The 14,988-nt window shown below is 42.1% G+C and overlaps 3 protein-coding genes across 6 annotated transcripts in view; 2 read left to right on the top strand and 1 right to left on the bottom strand.

Annotated features, from left to right (window-relative positions):
• Window positions 1-2,425, top strand: part of LOC139063595 (KAT8 regulatory NSL complex subunit 3-like) — a 103,565-nt gene extending 101,140 nt beyond the window's left edge. Inside the window, exon 20 of one of the 2 annotated variants that reach the window (XM_070545941.1) lies at window positions 1,999-2,425. In XM_070545941.1, the coding sequence (XP_070402042.1) occupies window positions 1,999-2,109 (111 nt within the window). In that variant the 3' untranslated portion in view covers window positions 2,110-2,425. The remainder of the gene's footprint in view (window positions 1-1,998) is intronic. The other variant, XM_070545949.1, reaches the window with a different exon arrangement.
• LOC139063611 (gastrula zinc finger protein XlCGF57.1-like) overlaps window positions 1,399-14,988 on the bottom strand; it is a 29,804-nt gene continuing 16,214 nt past the window's right edge. The window contains exons 3-4 of the mRNA XM_070545991.1: window positions 10,294-10,369; window positions 1,399-3,922 (exon numbers count right to left, since the gene is read on the bottom strand). Coding sequence (XP_070402092.1) covers window positions 2,493-3,922; window positions 10,294-10,369 — 1,506 coding nt within the window. The 3' untranslated portion in view covers window positions 1,399-2,492. The remainder of the gene's footprint in view (window positions 3,923-10,293; window positions 10,370-14,988) is intronic.
• LOC139063661 (uncharacterized) lies at window positions 7,042-9,910 on the top strand. 3 transcript variants are annotated; one of them, XM_070546256.1, is made up of 3 exons: window positions 7,044-8,702; window positions 8,818-9,046; window positions 9,118-9,910. In XM_070546256.1, the coding sequence occupies exons 1-3, from the start codon at window positions 8,517-8,519 to the stop codon at window positions 9,141-9,143; spliced, it is 441 nt and encodes a 146-aa protein (XP_070402357.1). In that variant the 5' UTR covers window positions 7,044-8,516; the 3' UTR covers window positions 9,144-9,910. The 3 variants fall into 3 exon arrangements, with proteins under 3 accessions (XP_070402356.1, XP_070402355.1, XP_070402357.1); XM_070546255.1 differs by having other exon boundaries at window positions 7,042-8,702; window positions 8,818-9,910; XM_070546254.1 differs by having other exon boundaries at window positions 7,042-9,046.

Below are 14,988 nucleotides of genomic sequence, written 5' to 3'. Positions count from 1 at the left end.
AACAGATGACTCTGACACTACTAGAGGCAATAATTTTGCAGATAAAGCAGCTACGGCTGCAGTCTTCATGCTTCTCACCTTTGGAGCTTCATGTTACTGCTCCGAAACACTTTCTTATGACATCCTCCATGAGACACAGACTTCTGTTCCTGATAAGGAACAGCGGACCTGGCTTAGATTTAAACCTGTAAATAGTGATGATGTGTTGCATGTAAATAACAAACCTATTTTACCTAAGTCTTTGTTTCCCACTGCTGTTCTTATGAGTCATGTATCTCATGTCTCGAAGGGGGGGATGGCTCAGTTAATCAATAGTACATTCCACACTATTCATTTTTCTACTTTTGCAAATGACTATTGCAGAAAACGTGTAATCTGTATGAAAAACAACGCTCAAGGGTAGGGATGGGTACCTTTGACATTTGAATCGATTCGGTACTAATTCCCGGTACCTAGGAATCGATACCGGTACTTAACGGTACCAAATTTCGATACTTTTGAGCGTTTTATATTTTCATTCTTTTATAATTAAATATATATTTTTCTCAATATATAACCATATTTGATAAATATCACGATAAATAACATTCAACTGTTTGTATTTTAACATTGTCCTTGTAGTTTTACAAGCTGATAATTAAACTGAAGCAAACATCTTTACTGTGAACTAAATTTACTGTGTATCTTCATTCCTTTTGCCGTCTCTTTTCATTTGATTTTTCCTACTGGGAAGCTAGAATTTCCGAGGAGAAAGCGAACGCACCATCAGCTGATAACAACGGTGGCAATGGAAGCTAACATATCAAGCTAACGTTATCTTAAACAGTTTATCTGCTGGAGCAGATTAAAACGATGATGCCTCACACTTAGATCGTTGTCGCTGGTTTTATCTTCACCCAGTCACCCGTCACTTTTAGTAAAGTGAAGCCAAACTTTAGAGCGCATTCATGTTCTTCTAGTCGGTAATTTGGAGTTCCGAGGAGAAAGCGAACGCACCATTAGCGAAACGGAGGCTAACATCAAGCTACCATTATCTTAAACATTTTATTTACCTACCGGAGCAGATTAAGATGAGGATGTCTCACTTAGATCGTTGTCGCTGGTTTCATCACCCAGTTACCCATCACATTTAGTGAAGTGGACCCAAGCTTTAGCGTGCGTTCTTTCTACCATGCTGCTCTGTTTACAACTTGCTCGCAGCGGCCGAAGACATAACGCTCTTGTGCATGCGCAGCTGTCTTGGCAAGTTCTCGTTATTAAGGACGGGTACCAAAACGAGGCACCGTTTCAAATTAAGTGAATCGGTGCTCGGTCGGTGCCTTAAAAACTACCGAATTCGGTACCCATTCCTACTCAAGGGCGATTAAGAACAAAACGGGGACACTTCCCAACACCTGATTATCCATTTCACACATGGACTTTATTGAACTATCACAGATGCAAGAAACAAAATATTGTTTAGTGGTAATAGATGCTTTATCCAGGTGGCCAGAAATATATATCCCACAAAGAAAAATTACGCTTTAACAGTGGCAAAGGTGTTGTGCAATCATTTTTTGCCAACTTACAGAATTCCATTGGTTATTAGATCAGATAATGGGACACATTTTGTGAATGAGGAATTGACCAGGTGCTCTGAAACCTTAGGGTTTGAGCTGAAACATCATTGTTCTTATCACCCCTCTTCAGCCGGCTTGGTTGAACGTACAAACGGAACGATTAAAAATAGATTGGCTAAGACAGTGGCTGAGACAGGCCGTCCATGGCCAGAGTGTATCACTAGTAAAACTGTGGATGAGGGTAACAGCTCCCTCTGGTGGACCAACACTATTTGAAGTGGTTTATGGAAGATTTCCTGTTCCCCATATCATGAATCCTGTGGTCCACAGTGGCAGAGAAAATACTTTAGCAGATTGGATGGTTAAATTGTTTACTGATAAACAAGTCAAAATAAACAATGATCTCCCAGAACCCTCGTGTGCTTTATCGCCCTCACAGGTCGTGAAATCAGGAAATTGGGTTCTGATTAAGGTGCTGAAACGAGACAACTGGCGCTGCCTGAAGTGGGAAGGCACGTTTCCAGTTCTCCTTACCACCCCACTGCTGTAAAGATTGCCGAGAGGCCATCTTGGATTCATCTATCCCACTGCAAGCTCATCATCGACTAACTGCTATTAGAGCACAACGAAGTCCGGCTTCAATGGCGTGATGGTAACAATAGGTACTCATGTCTCAACCCTGGTGAAGATAAAGATCTGCTCCAAGCTTGATGGTTACACCATATTGTTGATTTTGGTATTCACGTTCATGGCCCTGCATTTCAATCAATCAATCAATCAATCAATCAACTTTATTTATATACACCACTTAATCCTGTAATACATGCAACTCAAAGTGTTAACAAATTAAAAAGGCCCCACATACCCTCCCATCCCCAGAATTTTAAAAACAGCCTGACAATAAAAACCCCATCACAACACTCCTCCACCCACTCACACACACACACTTGTGTGGAAGCTCGTATGTCTCTTTAAATGTGTCTTTTGGCGAAATCTTTGTCCACAGAGCTCACAGACAAAAGGCTTCTCTCCTGTGTGAACTCTCATGTGTGTGTTTAAACTTGCCTTTTGGGTACATCTGTATCCACAGAGCTCACAGGCAAAAGGCTTCTCTCCTGTGTGGACTCTCATGTGTGTGTTTAAATGTGCCTTTTGGGTACATCTGTATCCACAGAGCTCACAGGCAAAAGGCTTCTCTCCTGTGTGGACTTTCATGTGTTTGTTTAAAGTTGCCTTTAGGGTACATCTGTATCCACAGAGCTCACAGGCAAAAGGCTTCTCTCCTGTGTGGACTCTCATGTGTGTGTTTAAATGTGCCTTTTGGGTACATCTGTATCCACAGAGCTCACAGGCAAAAGGCTTCTCTCCTGTGTGGACTTTCATGTGTGTGTTTAAATTTGTCTTTCGGGTACATCTGTATCCACAGAGCTCACAGGCAAAAGGCTTCTCTCCTGTGTGAACTCTCATGTGTTCGTTTAAATATGCCTTTTGGGTACATCTGTATCCACAGAGCTCACAGGCAAAAGGCTTCTCTCCTGTGTGAACTCTCATGTGTTCGTTTAAATGTGCCTTTTGGGTACATCTGTATCCACAGAGCTCACAGGCAAAAGGCTTCTCTCTTGTGTGAACTCTCATGTGTTTGTTTAAATGTGCCTTTTGGGTACATCTGTATCCACAGAGCTCACAGGCAAAAGGCTTCTCTCCTGTGTGAACTCTCATGTGTCTGTTTAAACTTGCCTTTTGGGTACATCTGTATCCACAGAGCTCACAGGCAAAAGGCTTCTGTCCGGTGTGGCCTTTCATATGATGGGTTAAATTGGACTTATGGCTAAATCTTTTTCCACAGTCATCACAACAAAATGATTTTGGTTGTTTCTGGACTTTTCTGCATGAGCCTCCATGTTGCTTCTCTTTCACACATTTTGTATTATCCGAACACTCTGAAGACTTTACTGCTGAATGACTTGTCACTCTCACATGTTTCTGAAGAGACCACTTGTGGAGGAACCGTATACCACACACAGGGCAGCTAAATGATTTGTTGACTGTCTTAATATCTGACTTCGAAGACTTGTTCTCATTACAGCCATGGTCTCCGTTTCCAGGTTCTGGCCCAGAGTCTGAACGCTCAGAGTCTAGATTCACATCATCTTCATCTTCTCCACCAACTTCAATCTCTGAAGAATCAGACGTCTTTTCATTAGGGTCCAGATCTAGGTTCTTGCTAGTTTCTGCTCCTCCACCAACTTTTGCTGTCATCTGCCCAGCCAAGCTGCTGGTTGGGACACCTCCGTCTTTCATTTGATGGTTGTGGAAATGTAAGAGCAGAGGTTTCTCATCCATCTCTTCTCTCTTCCTTGAAACTGCAGTGAACCAAGCAGAAATATATAACATAAAAATATTCAGTAAAAAGAGAAGACAAAATACCTAGGGGTGTTTTTGTAATCAGTAGTATACATAACCAATGTTGGTAAACACATTACTATTTATGGTAATGCATTACTGTTACAAATAACTATGAATCTAATGAGTTGCTTTTAAGCCCAGACATCACTATGCGATTGGTAGAAGGAAAAAAAACGCGAACTGCAAATTCTGATTAACGCTTCTCAGAGCCAGTCAAACCAGCCGTCCGTCGCTGCTACTGTGGAGCCTAGAGATAAAATTATGTTTATTAATTCTTGATCATGGACTCAATCAAATGAATGTAATAGGTATTTCTCTATTCCTCTCTGCATGCCTACTAGTTCAGAACTCATTCAGACACACCCACACAAGCCACTCACACACAAACACACACACTCTCTCTCTCTCTCACCCCCCCTCTCTTTCTTCCCCCCCCCCCCCCCCCGTGCATCTTGCCACAGTTATAACTGTTTGACTTGTTGATCATTGTCTCCTCTCTCCGACTACAGGAAATGGGTTATTGATAAACATATTGATAAAATCCATGACAGACCCTGACAGCAGCATCGCGTCAGCCCCTCCCTTCCTTTCCCTAACACTGAAGGCGCGCAGCGGCAAAAATGTAAACATATCTGCCGAACCTTTGTGAGAGTGCTGTACACGGCGCGGAGGAAGCTTGTTAAAATGTGTCAAAACTGTAACTGTATTTTTCATTGAAGAACGAAAAAGACAGTGATGCTCAGTGCAACACTTGTCATGGAGAAGTTTCCCGTTGTGGGACAGACCCAGGGAAATTTAATACATCGAACCTCATTGCGCATTTGAAGAAGCATCACACAAAGCTGCATGAGGATTTTCACAAGACCACGGAGGCGAAGAAACAATTCCCTGGCGTTAAACAACAAACGCTGCCTGAAACCTTTGCAAAGCATGAGAATCTCCCGAGAGATACCAAAAAGGCATTAACCCTAACAGAGAAGATATGCCAGTTTATTGTGCTTGATGACTAGCCCGTCGGTGGTGAGTAATGTCGGGTTTAGATGCTTAATTGAACACCTTGAGCCTCGCTACGTTATGCCCCCAGCCGCCACTACATTGTCAACAAGACCATACCCCAGATTCATAAACAAGTTAAAACGTGTATTGCTACACATCTGGATAAAGCAAGTGCTGTTAGCTTCACTTACTTTTGGCAGACTGTGAAATTGAAACGTTGGACACAGAACTTGTAGCAGTTACAGTTTTTTTCGATTGCTAAAATTCAAAAAGCAAAAATGAGGCACAATTTTCACAACCTCTACTTCTGTTCCCAATTGCTTGACTCAATTTATCACTACTTAAGATTTCCTTATCATATTAGAACTCTGATTTTCCTCCTTTACACTCTGATGTCAATTTCACATTACCTTGCTGTCAAAACACAACACACAATTTTCAGGTTTACACACACTTTCCACATTAATTCTCAAAGCTTCAATCAACAACACACAAATATTCAAATCTCCAAACTTTCGGGTCTGGCGAGCAATTTGCAATCAGGGACTGCAGTAGGGCTGTCGCGGTTGAGGAATTCCCCCTGCGGTGATTCAGGGTGGCTTAATATTGCGGTGTGCGATATTATTGCAGCCCTTTTTAATTGCAGTACTATCTAAACATAATGTTTACACATTTAAAAAAGGTTAAAAATTACCGTGCCTTCTTTTATAACACTTTACTGAATGCAGATCAAAGGGCAGTAACAACCGCAGTAACGTTTGTTTCTCCGACAGTCGGAGTCCGACTGAACTTAAAAACAACTAAATTCAGGAGGTTAAACTTTTAAATGCAAATTTGGCTGCAGCATCTAACAAATAAGAAACAAGTCCCCATTTTGTTTAGTTGTTTAAAATAAAGCATAAAAAATTACATGTACCGGGCGCGCGCGGGCCGGGGGGCGGGCGCACTATCGTTTCACTACACACGAATGATGGTGCTTTATAGCTCGGTCACGTCCTTGTTACCTACAAGGAAAACCAGCATGTTAACCATATACGGTTTGAGAGAGGATCTGAGAGGGGGGGCAACATTTCCAGCAACACTGAAAACCCTCTCGGATGGTGCGTTCGTTGCACTAACACACACGTACTTGCGTGCGACTCTGGCGAGCAAAGGGAATCTCTCCCGGTTGTTGCTCCACCATGTCAGGGAGGTTTCTTTAGGGTGGATGCATTCCTCCTGCAGGTAGCGAGTGAGCTCCAGCTCGGCTCAAACTCTCTTCGGGACGGTTGCAGAAGCAGTGCTTGTCCGGGACTTCAGCAGGTCTCCGAGCATTTATTATTATTTTTTTGCCGCTGGTGGCAGCTCTGTCTCGGCCAAGGACTCTGGCTGCGCAGCAGCTGACGTACTGAAAACCAAAGTGCTCCCAAAGGAGCGAAGTAACGTTTCGTTTTGATACCAGTGCAGCCATCCTTCTCAACATGCATCATTGAGTTGAATCACGTTCAGTAATCGCGGTGGCCCATGATGCAGCGCGGTGGGCTTCTTCATATCGCGATATTTCATTTTTGCGGTTACCGCGACAGCCCTAGACTGCAGCATAAAAGTAAGTTTCCACAAGGCCACCCAGGTGTATGAGTGGTTTCAGGACCACCCACGGTATTCCATTTTATAACATCCACCTTATTCCCCCTTCCTCAATCCCACTGAGGAGTTGTTCTCAGCCTGGAGGTGGAAGGTGTTCGAAAGGAATCCACAGAGCAAGGTGTCCCACTGCTTCAAGCCATGGAGGAGCCTTGTAGAGATGTGGCCTTTGAGGCTTGTCAGGGCTTCATGAGGCACTCGGGGCGGTACTTCCAGAGCTGTTTGGACCAGTAGGACATCGCCTGTGATGTTGATGAGGCCCTCTGGCCAGACAGAGACCGGCGGCATGATGCCCATGATTATGCTTGGGGGAAGGGGGGGGGGGAGTTAACTGTAAAAATAAAATGTTTTGTCTCAAAATTTGTGTGTGTGTGTGTGTGTGTGGGGGGGGGGGTTTAACTGTAAAAATAAAATGTTTTGTCTCAAAATTTGTGTGAGTGTGTGTGTGTGTGGGGGGCGGGGGGGGGGGGGGTGTTAACTGTAAAAATTAATGTTTTGTCTCAAAATTTGTGTGATGGCTAATGTTTCTCTCAGAGAAAAGTGGGCACTGTCATACATTCAGCAGGGTCCGAAATTAAATTTTCTACTCACCGGCCAAGTTGGCCGGTAGATGATGAAAATCTACCGGCCAAGCATATTTTTTACCGGCCAAAATTCTAAATGATTTAGATCTACCTAAAGCATGTTATTCTATATTATGTTGATTCCAAACAGAGTGACAAAATAATTAAAACATCAATTAATAAGGAAAACAACTCTTTTGTCATTTTTACTATTTATTTATTTTTAGAGATGTTTTTATGAACTCTTTCATTGAAATCTAGTCAGACTCCTTGTTTTCTCTGTCCATGAAGTCTGGCCTCCTGCTTCTGACACCGTCTTTGTGCCAAAGCATTACAGCCTCATTTGGGTCCTAGTCCTTGATCTCTGGAGAACACAGCTGCACCATGGGAATATCTGAAAGTGTGTCAGGGCTAGGGTTGTCACGGTAACCGGTGTAGCGTAAAACCTGGTAAAAAAGTTGACAATAATAATAACCGTCTTGTTTTAAATATATATATATATATTATCTCGGTGGATTACCGTGGCTGCGGTGTAGGCGCGGTGACCCTTACCAGCCACCGTATCATCTGGAAGTTGCCGGCGGCACATGCGCACTTTGTTGTTTACGACCAAAACTTTCTTTAAGCTAAAGCTGAAATAATAGCCAGAGGAGACGGCACTCGGGACATTTATTATCCCTCAAAGAAGACAAAGTCGGAAGTATGGGCATTTTTTGGATGTTTGAAGAATGCCGAGGGCCAGTTGTCTGTGAAAGGCAGCAACACTACGTGGCCATCATAATATAGCCTGTCTCACGACTCCGCCACCTCCAGTTCGCCACTTTTCACAAAATCTTCTGGTTGCCACTGGTCCTGGTGGTTTTTCTTCCAGTTCGACGAGTTTTCATTTGGAAGGCTGGCTGACTCCAGTTAAAAACCGCCACATTTCACCACTAGTTTTAACACGAAGCTAACTGCTAACTTGATAACCTGAATGAATGGGATAGGTGGAAATGACGTTGGGTGCGGCGCTCACGTTTCGCGTATGTTTGTGTACGTTGCACGCAGGCGGGAGGAGTATCAGAAATCCATGGAAGATGACTGATAAACATAACTAATTTGGTGCAAATATTTACTCGCCAGGTGGCAGGTAGAGCTCAAAAATTTACTCGCCAATTGGAGCAATTTACTCGCATTTGGCGAGTGGCGAGTGTTAATTTCGGACCCTGCATTCAGTGTGTAATTCGTTGTGTTGCCTTTCGACAATTGTGTTTTCAGTTTTGCTCTTCAGTGTTCTTTCCATTCTTGGTAGTGTTCACCCAAAGGCTACTTGTGTTTAAGCAATGAATGGTATGTGTGTGTCATGTGAAAATGTGGCTGTGTTTACCAAATGAAAACACGTGTGTCACGGTCTGAGGTGTATTCCTGCTGTCACTCCCTTTCTCTTGAGTTTTCCCTCTGCAGGTGGGCGTGTCTGGAGGTTAACCAAGCTGCAGCAGATCTGCTCATCAGCCAGCCAGGGGTATTTAAGCAGCTGAGAGACTCCTACACTTCGCTGGATGATTACTCTACCTGGGTACCTTCTAAGCCACCTCGTCACCGTATTTTCGAGCTCTTAGGACCTTTTGAGATTTTAGATGTGTATTGGATTTTGGATTTAGCATTTTACCCTTCCTGCTCTCGTTCACCAGATCAAACCTCCACCTTCATCCCCGACTGGCTATTCTCTGGAACTCCAACCTGCTTGTCTCTCAGCTTCTCCCTGGCCAGAACCACCTCCAGCTGCCCACCTAAGCTCCCTGGATCTCAGCAAACTCAGCTCCCTCCACGTCTCCCCTTCTGGATCTCAGTCTCAGGAATCCCCTCTCAGCCCAGACCGGACCACTCCTCCCTCAAGCTACTTTCCCCCCTCTACAGACTGTAAGTCCCCCGCACAATTCAGATTCCTTGTTTTCCCCCTCGAGTTGGATCTAACTCCCATCTGTCCACAGATTTCCTGCACCGGCTCCCTTTATGAAAGAACTCAGCTACGTTCAAGCTGCCGGAGTTTGCGCAGCGTGCGCGCCTATTGAATCTGTGTGTGTGTGCGCGCGCGCGCGCGGCACAGCTCCATGAGCCGCTCAAGTCACCGCGTCTTGTTATTGGCGCTATTTAAACCAATGTTGTAAAATTACTTCTGCCAAGCCCAGATGTGCTCACTTGTGCACCCGTGAGCCGTGGTTCCGCTGGAACGCGTCTGACCTCTGACAGACGCACTCTGAACTTCAGATCTTCAGCTCGCTGTTAATAGCCTGAATGGGAATCATTTCTTGATTTATTTAGTTACATCCACAATGTTCTGTGTGTGAGGTTTACAATGTCAGAACACCTGCATGAGACAGGGTGTTAATTCCAATCTGCCAGAATGATTCACCACCTTCAGATTCCTCCAACACCGTTAAAAAAGATCAAATGCGGAACATATCGGCGTGCGCAGGCCAGAGTGCTGAAGCTCGGCGCACTGTTATTATGAGGCTAGGGCACATGTGGAGGACACACGCGCAACAATATACTTGTTTTCAATTACATTTATTGTGCCCATTTACTTTTTCTTAGGCCCACCCACAAATGAGTTTCTGGCTACGCTAATGGTGACATATGACAGACTTCTCTGAGCTCCGCAGCCATTACACTTTTCACCTCACGCACCCCCCTTATTAAAAAATTAAAGTGATGGGGGAAAAGGTTGATCATATTTTTTTTAACCCTGTCTGTTTAACTTGATGGCTGAAATATATATATATATATATATATATATATATATATATATATATATATATATATATATATATATATATAGCCATGCCCTGATGTGGGGGCTGGGGGGGTGCGTCGACATGGTCGGGACATAGAAGGGGGTGCGCGGCTAAATAAGTTTGGGAACCACTGCTTTAGGAGGCATCCTAAAGAAAGTGGTCGGACCTTTGAAATCTTTTTTCCTCAAAATGTTGCTTGCTTTAATGTCTTTTTAAAAGTAACCAGACTACACCTCTACATGTACAACACATGTTTTAAAGAATATAGATTAATAATTCTTATGTGGGCTTATTAGTATTTGTTTATTTCAAACCATTTTGTTTGAGATCGTTCACGCAAGACATACATCCAAATTAGATTTTTGCCTTTACCTTCTTCAGTGCCTCTGCCAACCAGCCCCGCTTCAGCAGAGGGAGCCGGTACTGGTGCAGGCTCACTAGCCTTGCTCTGCAACGAAAAATATAACAGTTTAATCAATATGGGTGGGACAAACTACCAGACATGAAAATGTGTCAATAGTGAAAAAGGTGAGAAAACGAAATCCAACAGCAAGTTTCTATTCCAAAGTTTGAGCTCACTTTAGATTAGTTGTTTGGATTAGTGACGGTAAAAATTGATTCATCAGGGTTTCCCCCAGTGCTTTATATGCCTGGCAGATCGCTAGGCTTTGCTTGGCCACCCGCCAGGATAAGAGTCATGCCCCGCCCCCCTCCCCGACCCTACTGTGTCCGCTGACACGAATGGCGCAACGAAACTAGAGCCCTCCATCAGCTGATACTGTGAGAAACAGCAGCGGAAAGTGTGGCTTATAAAATTTTCTGGGGAAAACCCTGTTCAATTTATTAAATTGAGTTTGAGTCACTCACCAACATTATTCAAGTTTTTTTTATTCATTTGAGTCTTAGTCAGTGCAAAATAAAATAAAATCACTCAAACCTAATTTGCTCCTCTTTCCTTGTACATCGTACCACTGAGTGATAAAAAAATAAATCAATTTTACATACAGAAATTATTTTTTATTTTTAAATAGTGGTGGAACTGAGTATTTTTTTAGACTGCTTGTTAGGACAACTAAAACAGACAACATAAATTATAACAAAAGAACCGAGAGGGCATGTATTTAAAAAAAATAAATAAATAAAGATCAGTGAAAGGCAAACACGGAGGTCACTAGGGCTGGGGGTAAACGATTCTTTTTCTTTTTTCCAAAATATGTTTATGATTTTCAGATTAAAACAGAACAAAAAACATCAACACCACCCCCCACACACACACACACACACACACACACACACACACACACACATCGACGACAAAGCTGACAGTTGTGACTCTTCATTTAAAGCTATATTTGTTTGGTGCCAGATTGAAATCGTATTTCTAACCATAGGGTTTTTTGTATTTTTCAGTATTCTTTTAGCTGTATCTGAATAAACATAAGATTGTAATGGCAGTCCTATATTGTTATTCCAGGGTATCTGCAGGTTTAAGGGAGCCAAATTTAAGACTTTTTAAGACCTTTTTTAAGGCCACTTTGACCAAATTTAAGCTATTTAAAAAATTAAATTTAAGCTATAATTTCCAGCTATTGCCTGGAACTGGTGCTAACCACATCGCGAACGTGGGATTAGCCATCCAGTTACCATTAACATTCCCCATGGCGCAAACTCCAACTAGCTTAACCAGCTAATGTGCTCATCTAAAAATAGCCCCCTTTCACAACCAGCTGAATGTGTACGGTTCCGCTTACGCCAACATCATACACAAAAAATGCTGAACACTAACTAGAAATTCACGAAATTTTTATAGAAATAAAAGAATCTTGTTTAGTGGGCCTTTGGTAATTTAAGACCTTTGGAAACTGTATTTAAGGATTATTTGTCATTTTTAAGGATTTTTAAGGCCTTAAATTTTGAAAAGCAAATTTAAGACGTTTTAAGACTTTTTAAGGACCCGCGGATACCCTGTATTCTCAATTTTAACCCAGGAAGGAGTCTCCCTAGTTGGAAAATAGCAAGTAGCTGCCCTTAACTGGGCTGCCCAATAATACATCTTCATATTGGGCACTCCAAGCCCTCCACGCTCATAAGGTAAGTATAGCGGGGAGAGGCGTAGCCTGGGTCGTTTGTTGTTCCAAATAAATCTGGAGAAAAGTTTATTCAGTGATGAAAACATAGAGTCTGGGGTATATAGGGGGATGGACTGAAATAAGTAGAGAAATCTTGGTAGAATTGACATTTTCAACATATTAATGCGACCTATCATAGAAATCGGCATCCCATCCCACCTTACCAATAGCTCTGAAACTTTTTGTATCAAGGGGTCATAATTAATGGGAACAATTTTCTTTATGTCAGGGACAATCTGTATTCCCAAGTAGGTAAAGCCTTCACAGGTACTGGTGAATTGTGTCTGGATATGAGGATTGTTTTCATTTAGAAATAACAGGGAGCTTTTCTTCTGATTAATCTTGTACCCAGAGAAGTACCCAAAATTCTGAAGAACATCGCCCACTGCCGGAACCGACTTCTCTAGGTTAGTTAAAAACAGAATGATGTCATCTGCAAATAATGATACCCGATGTTCGACCTGACCTATTCTTATTCCAGTTAATTCAGAGGAATTGCGTATCGCCATAGCAAGTGGTTCAATGGCCAAAAGAAACAATAACGGACTGAGTGGGCAGCCCTGTCGAGTAGACCTACCAAGTTGTATAGGCCTTGATATCTGATTGTTTGTTACGATTTTGGCTATCGGTTCCGTATATAACAATTGGACCCATTTCAGAAATTCTCCTCCCAAATCGAATCTCTTAAGGGTTTCAAAAAGGTATCTCCACTCTGTTCTATCAAACGCCTTTTCAGCGTCTAATGATAAAAAGGCATGGTCAGTAGCAGATTGCTTATCCCACAGTATATTCAGAAGCCGACGAGTATTATAAAAGGCCTGGCGGCCCATAACAAATCCATTTTGATCATCAGAAATTAATTTTGGAATGTATGAATTAATCCTACAAGCTAGGGCCTTACACAATATTTTAGTATCACAGGACATTAGTGATATGGGACGGTATGAGCTCATATCTGTTGGGGCCTTACCAGGTTTTAAAATGACTGAAATAGATGCCTCTCTCAGAGATGGTGGCAAAATGCCTCTTTCATAGGACTCATTAAACATTTCAAGCAGGTGTGGCAATAATTTGTCAGAAATTTTTTATGTATTTCAATTGGGAGTCCGTCCGGACCTGGGGCTTTGCCGCTGTTCATAAGACCCAGTGCTTCTCTGAGTTCCTCTATGCTCAACTTAGCATTAAGGGCCTGTTTGGCTTCTTTCTGAAGGGTCGAAAATTCCAATCGGTCTAAAAACTGGTTTTGTGCATTTTCATTTTCATTCTTAGGGTATTCTGATTTATATAAATTTTCATAATAGTTGGCAAAAGTGTTATTTATATTTTCCGGATCCGTGATCTCTATTCCATCGTCCAATATAATTGAGTTTATGGTTCTTTCTGATTGTATTTTTTTAGCCTCCAAGCCAAGAGCTTCCCTGCCTTCTCCCCTTGATCATAATAGGACTGCTTCAACCACATTAGATTTGTAGCTATCTTATTTGTGCTGAGTTCATTATATTCTGACTTTAACAGAAGGAGTTTTTTGTATTTTCCAACATCATTGTGGTGATATAAGTGGTCTTGTAAGTCTTTAATTTGTTCTTCAAGTTCCTTTAGTTTGTTCAAATGGATTTTGGATTTGCTCCTAGTATAGCTTATCATTTCTCTCCTTATATAGGCCTTAAAGGCTTCCCATTTTATTGATGCATTTGTTTGGTTCGTATTAAAAGTGAAATAATCATTTATCTTCCCATCTATGAATTTTACGAACTCTGTATATCTCAACCATTTTGCTTGGAAACGAAATGGGAGTGGCTGGAGTAAAAGGTTCGGCAGTAGAAGAGATAAAATGACTGGGGCATGATCGGAAAGTAAAATAGCTTCATACCAGCATTTTTGTATCAGAGACATTAGATTTGTTGAGATCAGGAAAAAATCAATACGTGAATATGTTTTATGGGTGCTAGAGAAACACGAGAACTCAGTTTTATTAGGGTGTAATAGTCTCCACACCTCCATCAAGTTGAGGTCCTTAATAAATTTCCCAATCATTGTTCTAGTTTGTTGGTGAGAGGGAGTAACATGGGTGTTTGATCTATCAACCACAAGGTTAATCACACAGTTGAAATCACCTCCTATTATGTAATGGCCAGTATAGGAGGAAATAGTTAAAAAGAAATGCTGGTAAAAAGTAGGATCATCTCCATTAGGGGCATATAAGCAAACCAGATTTACTAGAGTTGAAACTATAGTGCCATTCAGTATAATAAATCTCCTAGAGGAATCTAATACTTCTCTGTTAACTGAAACGGAATCGACTTATGGACCAGAATTATGACCCCTCTAGAGTGGGAGGAGAATCCAGAGGAGAATACTTGTCCAGGCCATCTGGTTCTTAATCGGTTGATATCTTTCTCCAACAGGTGTGTTTCTTGTAAAAGACATACTGTGGCCCCTAACTGTTTTATTCTGCCTAATACTTGCTTAAGTTTAACCATGTTATTTAAACCGCGCACATTCCACGTAAGTACTTTTATAGCAGATCTACCCATCATGATTAATTTTAGTATGATAGTGCCAAAGGATCGTGGCTGCACCTTTTTGACTTTCGCTTTCATATTGAGTAAAGACTCTTGATTTAAATCATACTGAGTGAAGTTTCTAAAGCAACCCCCCCCCCCCCACCCCCACGTTTCCCCAAACAAAACGTGGCTCCAAACCCTCTAAACCTAAGACCTTGGGTTACTTAAGACGTTCCATCCCCAGAGGGGGTAGCGTACAACTGCTAATATCAGCTCCGGTGTGCTCGTCTCTACAGTAGACTCCCCCAAGAGTCAGCATCAGCCAGTAGGAGGGGAAAAAAAAAACAGAGTTCCATATCGCCCCCCACAGGAGATCCCTGATCAGTGCAACAATAATTATGATAGTAATAAAAGACTTAACCATTTGGTATATA

This window comes from Nothobranchius furzeri, chromosome 17 (assembly GCF_043380555.1).
Source record: "Nothobranchius furzeri strain GRZ-AD chromosome 17, NfurGRZ-RIMD1, whole genome shotgun sequence".
Taxonomy (NCBI): Eukaryota; Metazoa; Chordata; class Actinopteri; order Cyprinodontiformes; family Nothobranchiidae; genus Nothobranchius; species Nothobranchius furzeri.
This window is presented reverse-complemented; position numbering and strand designations above follow the sequence as displayed.